Source organism: Carlito syrichta, unplaced genomic scaffold, assembly GCF_000164805.1.
Source record: "Carlito syrichta isolate Samal-C Ts95f unplaced genomic scaffold, Tarsius_syrichta-2.0.1 Scaffold315469, whole genome shotgun sequence".
Taxonomy (NCBI): Eukaryota; Metazoa; Chordata; class Mammalia; order Primates; family Tarsiidae; genus Carlito; species Carlito syrichta.
This window is the reverse complement of record NW_007259565.1, coordinates 330,578-339,505: the sequence shown is the minus strand read 5'-3', so window position 1 is coordinate 339,505 and position 8,928 is coordinate 330,578. Positions and strand designations below refer to the sequence as shown.

Genomic DNA, 8,928 nt, shown 5'->3' with positions numbered 1-8,928 from the left:
CACTGGATTAAAAAATGTGGTACATATACACGATGGAATACTATGCAGCCATAAAAAAGAACAAAATCATGAATTTCGCAGCAACCTGGTTGAAACTAGAGTCTATAATACTGAGTGACCTCTCACAGAAACAAAGATCCGAATATCACATGTTCTCACTCATATAATGGACCTTGAACATCCAATGTAATAGTATAAGAAAATGACTGACGGTACTGGGAATCTATGGGGGGGAGGGGGATGGGATTAACAGTTGCAAATATCTGTCTGGGGATGGGAAAACACCTCTTATCAACAGGGTGCCAGAATGAAATGTAATTGTACACCTAACCCTTAACTGTACCCCACAAAACCATAATAAAAAATATTAATAAAATATATATATATATTACTAATATTTAAGTGAAATCTAAACACCTTAAAATCAAATGCCAATTAATAATACCAGTAGTCCAACATTATATAAAATAAACCAAAATATCTACAAGAAGGGACTCCAAAAATCTGGAATTATCTTTTGGAAGGTGGGCCCCTTATAGTACACTTGAAATTTGTTCCTCTGGATCAAACCAAAGTTTTTATCTGGAAGTTTTGAGAGGTTGTGTCACGATTTGTGAAAGAGATATCCTGATTTGTGGCAAGCTGGTGACTAGTTCTTCCACCATGATGATATACCTGCCTATAGCACACTAAGAGTTTAACAGTTTTTCACCAAAAATGGCATGACCCTCATACTCCCCATTCACTCACGTTTTCCTTGACCACCTTGTTTTGATCTCTCTGTGTGAAAAAGTCCCCAAAGGGAAGCGTTTTGTCGATGTAGAAGAGGTGAAACAAAAATTGGCAAGACTAAAAGACATCAAGATCAGTGAGTTAAAAACTATTTTGAGTAGTGGAAAAAGTGTTTCGATATGTATTGCATAAAATGAGAATACTTTGAAGGTGACTGAAGTTTAAACATGTAAGAATAAATACATAATTTTTTATAAATAAATTCATTTTGAGGGTCCTCTCTCGTATATTGTCATTTAATTCCAGTGTTACAATTACAAGTAAACAGTGTCCCAAGGATAAGTGATTTTAGGAAATGCTTTTCTTAAAGTTAGTCCACGACAGGACTTATAAGGACCTTAAATATTAATATCATGAATCTTCAAAAAGGAAATACACTATGCTCTGTTTTCCAAATTGAACTGAGCATGGGAATTCTCAGTACTTGAGGAACATCTCTCAAGACCAGCATCCTTAGGCAACAGTAAAATCTCACTTCCAGTGTTAAAAAAACAAAACATTCAGGAATAGGCTAGGTCAAGAAATATGTAGGCTCTGTATGAAAAAAAAACTGCAAAACTCACCTGAGACACATATTTGACCTGGATATGTGAAGAGTTATTTTATGCTCTAAATAAACACTTTAAAGGTGTCAATATTTCCCAAATTTACTTCTATATTTAACTGAGTTACAATGAAATTTGGGGGAGGAGGGAAGGAGAATCTAACAAAAGTAATTATCAAATTAGTCTGATGAATACACAGGGAAGAATAGTTAGGAAAATATGGAAAGAAAAAGAGACTTGTCCCATCAAATGGAGTATCTGTCATTGTGACGTTATAATACAATAATGGGGTATTATCTGAAGAACTGACATACAGCTCAGTAGAACATAAAAAGCAAGCCAGGCACTATGGATCATGCCTATAATTCCAGCACTTGGGGAGGCCAAGGTGAGAGGATTGTTTGAGCCCAGGAGTTTGAAATCAGCCTGGGCACATACACACACACATACACACACACACACACACACACACACACACACACACACACACACACACACACACACACACACACACATACACACACACACACACACACACACACACACACACACACACACACACACACACACACACCAAGGTGAGAGGATTGTTTGAGCCCAGGAGTTTGAAATCAGCCTGGGTGCGCGCGCGCGCACACACACACACACACACGCACACACACACCAGCTGTTTGTGGTGGCATGTACTTGTAGTGCTGGCTACTTGGGAGGCTGAGGCACAAGGATCACCTAAATCCAGGAAGTCGAGGCTATGGAGAGCCATGATCATGCCACTGCATTCTAGCCTGGATGACAGAGTGAGACTCCAACTCAAAAAAAAAAAAGAAAAGAAAAATCCCCAAACACATTTAGGAAGTTAATATGATAAATAAAATGCCATCAAATCAATGTTCAAGTAGTAGATTATTTCCTAAACAATGCTGAAATCCGAAATAAATTCCTTATTAAATATTTACATATAGAAAGACCTCTTACAAAACCTGAAAAGCAGTATCTGTGAATACAAAATTAACTATATGGGGAAAGAGCTTTTTACTCAAAGGCAAAGGAAATTAAAAAAGAAAGGCATATATTGGCTACATGAAAATTAACATGCAGGTGAAAATATTCATATTTGACTCAAATGAGAATAAAACTAAACTATATGATAGAGTACTTTGTTCAACACCATATATTTATATAAATTTACTCAAGTTTCACATAATACTATCATGCAGGTCTTATACTCTAAAAAAAAAAAGAGGAAAAAGTTCACGCTCAGTGGTTTGGCCTGTAATCACGGCACTTTGGGGCCGAGGCGAGTGGATTGCCTGAGACCCCGGGTTCAAGATCAGCCTGGGCAACTTGATGAGCCCTCATCCCTACAATAAATAAAAAATTAGCTGGGCATGGTAACGCACACCTGTAGTTCCAGCTACTTGGAAGGCTGAGGCGGAAGGATTGCCAGCGCCCAGCAGGTAGATGCTGGGGTGGCCGTGAGGGTGCCACTGTACTCTAGCCTATGCGACAGAGTGAGACTCCAACTCAAAAAAAAAAGAGGAAAAAGACTCAGGAGTTCAGTAACTTGCCGAAAGCTGAATCTGCTAGAATGTAATAAATAATAAGACCTGCACCCAAACTCAGATTCTAGCTTCAAAGGCAATGCTTTTGTCATGAAACTATCCTCTTCCAACAATGGGTTACCATTTTACACAATGTAGATGGTTAATAAATAAATATGAAAGAGAATTTAACCTCAGAGTCATCACAGAAATGCAAATAAAGCAGTAAGATTCCAATTTTCATGTATTAAAACAATGTTTTTTTAAAAAGCTAGTATTTGAGAGAAATGCTAAATACTAGGGTCTTCTGGAAAATATTTTTGACATAGTAAAATAAAAAAGCCTTAAGAATATTCACATCCTTTGATCAAGTAATTTCATTTCTGAAAAGTTATCCCAGGGAAATGATATGTGCAAAGATTTATTTCTTTAGTGTTTATAATGATAAAAAAACAGAAAACATCCTGAATGGTTAATAAGTTAGTAATTTTTAAAATATGGTATATCAATAAGACGGAATATATTTTCAAAAAACTTAATAATGTGGAAAAATACACTAAAGGAGAAAAAAAATGGTAATATAGATACTAAACATAAGCATGTTAAAAATCTATATAGCACATGAAAAAAGCTAGAACATCATTTGTTAAATTGGTTCTCAACATTACAGATTATATTTTTTGATTTTCTATATTTTCCAAGAATTTGGCAACAAGTATAATTTTTTTAAAAAAATCAGAATTATCAGAAAGAAAGAAAGAAGGAAGGAAGGAAGGAAGGAAGGAAGGAAGGAAGGAAGGAAGGAAGGAAAGAAAGAAAGAAAGAAAGAAAGAAAGAAAGAAAGAAAGAAAGAAAGAAAGAAAAAGAAAGAAAGAAAGAAAGAAAGAAAAGTATTAAAGAAAGGTATTGAGTAGGCTTGGACTGCAAAAGAAATCCAGATTTAAGTCAAAAGGTCTCAGTTCCAATCCAGCACATCAGTTGTTACCCAAGGGCCTTGGTCAAATCCTAACTTCCAAAACTCTTCTCCTCATTTGTAAAGTAAGGTCAATAATGGCTATCCCATTCATTAGGGTCAGAGTCACCAATAGTAATGTAAAAACTTTTAAAGTAGTGAGTGACACATATCTACCATAGACGTGAATGTTTTTATAACATTTGAAGAACTGTATGGAATTGTGGTAATACAAATGTAAGGGCCTTTGATGTCATATGACTACCACTGTATGTGTATACAGTCAGCTGTCTCTCATTCCTCAGGACCAATATTTCAAATTTTCTTCCTGCTCACCATAGGAACCCTCCCTTACACTTTCTCTCAATGTAGGTCAGTGTGGTACAATGGAAAGAGCACAGACATTTTGGCTGCAATCCTACAGCTTGTCGCTACCCAGTCCTTAGGCAAGTTTCTTAACCACAGTGAGCTTCAATTTCCTCATCTGTAAAACAGGGATAATCTCTTAGACAGATTTCAGGATTTAAGAGTTTGCCCATATAGTAGATGCCTCTCACTTTTAACAGATGACTTTTCTTCTTGTGATAACTAGATGGACAAATGCTCCAGAATTTGTGGCTACTTTGTTCTTTGCAGTATTTTTCTAGAAGTATACCTGGCACAGAGTAGTAGCTCAACAAATATCTGGTGATTGAATGAATTTCCTCAACTTTCCTACTCCCAAAATGCTATCTCCATCTGTCTTTACCTTATTGGACCTATCTGTGACTTCCTGGTATTGACAACACCCTTTCTTGAATCTGTCCTCTTTTAGTTTCTGTGGCTTTCTCTCTTACTTCTTCTGCTCCCCAGTTACTATTTCTGTCTTCCCTGTCCTTTGCATTTACCGCTTTCTCAAATTATGAAGGAAATATAATGTTTTAAATGTGAGTGAGGCCTCTCAATGATCAATCACAGTCAATCACAATCTCTGAGCCTATAATATCATCAGTAAATGGAAATAATAATAATATTACCTACTTTGGAGAACTGTTATAAGGACTGAAGGAGATCTATATAGGTCTATTATAAGATCTATGAAAGATCTATATAGAAAAATTCCAGGCACATAGTAATGATTCAATAAATATTATTACCATCCTAGGCTATCTTCTTTTACTCTACACATTCTTCCATAGCTTTATTCCCCCAAATACACCAAAGACTCCCAAATCTCTATCTTCAGTAATGACCACTTCCCTGGCTGGCCTCCAGATTGATATATCCATTGCCTACCAGACATCTCTACCTTCAAGACTCCCTGCACAATAAACTCAACATGTTCACTAAACACATTTAAAACTGAACCCATCTGTTTCCTTCCCACCCATAAAAACATTCTCCTCTTTTTCTAATCCCTTACTTAGTAAATGCATCACCACTGATCTATACCCCACGTCAGAGAGAAGGAATCCTAGACCACATCATACCCTCACCTTTAGGCTAACAGTCATGAGCCTACCTCCTCAGACTTGTCGCTGGTCCAAGCAGGCCACATTCTTCGTGTGTACTACTACACTAGTTTTTCCTTTAACTGGTCTCTTTATGGTCTACGATCTCACTCCTCCTGGTTATTGTGTATGGCTGCCAGAGTGCTTTTTCTGAAATGCAAATCTAATATAATTTTTTAAGTTGAAATCCTGTAGCAACTCCGCATCTCCTGAAAAACAAAGCCTAAACTCCTCTGTACATGTGGTATCCTCCATCACCTGGTCAACCAGTTTTCCTTTCAGTCACTTCTCCACCACTCCCCATCCACAGTGTACTCGAGCCATCTCAGAATTTAACAAGCTCTTGTGTTTCTAATTCATTCCATATGCTGTTTCCTCTTTCTAGAATGTAGCACTGAATCTGTTGAATGTCCCTAACCCTCCTTTATGTGACTTCCTCCATTGTAGTGTGGTATACTCAGACTGCATATTCAAATCATGTTTCTGTTTATTACAAATTATCTGACCTTGAAGAAGTTACTTAACCTCTCTGAGTCTATTTCCTCATCCATAATGTAAGATTAAAAACAGGATCTATACCTCTTAGAGTTATTTTGAGAATTCAACAAGTCAATATATGCAAGGAGCTGAGCATTGGGCCTGGCAAAGAGTACACAGGGTAAGGGTTAGCTACGAACTATCCTGCAGTCCCCACTGAAAGAACCAAACCTCCAGAGTCACAGAGGTGCTCACACAGCACCTATTCCATTATTATGGCAACTATTACAACATTTGTTAACTATGGTTTTCCTGTCTATATCCTCCATGAAATTGTGAGCAAATGATACTTTATGCACTGTTTTCTCCCTAATCCTAGGCAATAGCAGTCAAATGTTCAATGAATTAATTAAACATAGGCAAATTATGTTTCTGTTCAACTGTAAACTGAGTTTTAAAAGAAAAATATGGATAATGCTTTTAGATATTGAACAAGAGCATATCTTCACACTGTAGATAATCTTTAAGAGCACACTATGAAACTCATAGCAGTAAAAACACTTTCAAACTTAATTTTCTAATGTCTAGAGATTTCTACAAAGAGGTTTTAAAGAATCCAAACTCAATATAACTTTTACACATAAGCACAGAAAGAGGTTTCCCTTTTTGCCTACGGTTACAGAGAGGATGAGAAGCAGTGAACAGGCATGTAAGCTTCAGGGCAACTTGGAAAGTAAACATGGGTAAAAGTCTAGCATAATAACCCACCAGGGGTTACAAAGTCAAATGCCTCCATGAGCCACACAATGAGAAAATTGGATAAGGCAAGGCAAGAAGGGGACTCTGCCAAATGGGGACTGTGCCAAATAAAATTACACATGCCTTGTGTAAGGACAATTGAATATTGTTTGTAACATGGTGCCTATAAACCCAATTATCTCTGGTGGAATTTCACCTATGGCCACAAGTTTGTGGCCTGTGTGTGAGGATTCAGTCAAAGCTACTGACCCACTCTGGACAATCTGAAGAGTAGGGGAAATGAGAAGGCAAGAACAGTAGTAAAAATACAGAGATTGAAAGACTATCAGAGTACTAACTCTACCCCAAAGAGCTGAGAGAACTCCAGTTTTTCAATCCTCAGGCTGTGATTTCCAATGGGAAAACAAACTCGTAAAATACTGGCATTTACACATAGCATACACAAATTTCACAAGTATAATGCTGAGTCAAAAAAGGGACAGGATACATACAAAAGAATGCCATTCATATAGCATTCAAAAGCACAATACTAAACAACATATTGATAGATTGGTTGTAGAAGGTGGGAGAAGAGGAAGGAGTAACATGGGATGTTCTTTCTCAAGCTGAATGGTGAGTATGTAAATTTTTTTTATATAAGTGTATGTATATGTGTGAATACATATATGCACACAAAATACATTGTCTTACTTGTATGAGGGGTTTCATGATAAAAATGGTTAGTTGGGCTTGGTGGCTCAGCCTGTAATCCCGCGCCTTTGGGAGGCTGAGGTCAGTGGATTGCCTGAGCCCTCGGGTTCGAGACCCGCCTGGGCAGCGAGACCTCATCTCTACAATAAATCAAAAAATCAGCCGGGCGTGGTGCATGCCTGTAATTCCGGCTACTTGGAAGGCTGAGGCGGAAGGATCGCCGGAGCCCAGCAGGTCGAGGTTGAGGTGGCCGGGAGCGGCCACTGCACTCCAGTCTGGGCGACAGAGTGAGACTCCAGCTCAAAAAAAAAAAAAAAAAAAAAAAAAGGTTAGTCTGAAAAAAACCTTGTGATTTAGTTTTCACATACGATTTTGATATTCCAGAAACATCTCGACCATTCGTTCTTCTTCCTTTAATTTCACAGACAGCTTTTCTGAAACAGAAATTGGAATTGAACTTTCAACTCAGCTGAAATAACACTAAAAAATAAACAAGTGCAGCAAAAACTGCATGTTACATGTTAATTTTAGGTACCTGCAAATGCTTTGACAGAATCCTTGTAGGTATCTCTTAGGCCCATCATTTGATTGGCGGTATCGGTACTTTTGAACTTATTCCAAAATTCATTTATGCTTTTATCAAATAGTGTCAGTTCATCCTCTACCATTATGCAAGACAATGCTACAAATAGAACAGACAATGTATTTTTAAAGAATTAATTAAACCAAATCAGCCACATATTCCAATTAGGTATACGGTATTTTGCCAATTTGCCCTTTGTTAGAAAATGGTTAGCAAATTATCTTTAATTCTAGGTAGTTAAAGGTAGACCAAGCTGCCTGGCCTAAACTGTGGTTTAGATGCAGCAAGAACCCAGGACACCTTGAGCTCCTAGAGGCTTGTTAGTAGGCTAGTGTAATCGCACTGGGCACTCACACGCTCTCTGTCCCTGGGAAAATGACTCTCGCTCGGTTTTCTCACAAGTAAAACTGGCGATTTGTAAGACCCCTTTCAACTCTGATTCTTTCTGCTTCCCATCTCGATCGCCAGTCCCCCTCCAACAGAATAAGACACCACACATCTACCCTGCCCCCTCCGCCCACCCCAGAACAGGAAAAGTAACAGGAAATGGAGACGGGAGTGGGAGTCTAGTGGGCCCAGTCCCAGACATGTACAAGTCCTCGACCTTTAGGCCTCAGTATCCTCCTCTATAAAAGGCTGCCCTAGAAGACTGCAGGCTTCGCAGCTGCCCACCCCGCCAGGCCCCGGGGCTCAAACACCAAGACGCGCATTTCACAAACGTCGCCCCAATGAACACATTCCGCCATCAAGCCCACTTTCCCCTACTGCGGGAGGCAGGTGGAGGAGCCCAGCTCAGCGTCTGCTTACCTCACTTTCGCAGACAGTGAACCCCGCCGCCTCCAGTCAACAGCCGGTCTCCTGACCCAGCTCCCGCAGCCCCGCCAACTTTCCGATTTCAAACCTACGGCACCTCCCGCCATCCGCCTCCCAGCGCCCGCTCGCATTCTGATTGGCTGATAGCCAGACTCGTCACTAAGTGATTGGTTGAGTTCATTCTTTGAGATTCTCGCGGGGAAAAAATGGGGGAAAGGGCATTCTGGGATTTGTAGTTATTCTCTGAACTACAGCCGGACTTTCTGCTGTGCCTCTGAAAGTATTA

General features: G+C 38.9%; 1 protein-coding gene across 1 annotated transcript in view; it reads right to left on the bottom strand.

Annotated features, from left to right (window-relative positions):
* The window catches only part of SPC25 (SPC25, NDC80 kinetochore complex component), a 28,644-nt gene extending 19,982 nt beyond the window's left edge, over positions 1 to 8,662 (bottom strand). The window contains exons 1-3 of the mRNA XM_008072846.2: positions 8,642 to 8,662; positions 7,782 to 7,928; positions 7,615 to 7,680 (exon numbers count right to left, since the gene is read on the bottom strand). Of these exons, the coding sequence (XP_008071037.1) occupies positions 7,615 to 7,680; positions 7,782 to 7,914 (199 nt within the window). The 5' untranslated portion in view covers positions 7,915 to 7,928; positions 8,642 to 8,662. The remainder of the gene's footprint in view (positions 1 to 7,614; positions 7,681 to 7,781; positions 7,929 to 8,641) is intronic.
* Between the last annotated feature and the right edge of the window lie 266 nt (positions 8,663 to 8,928).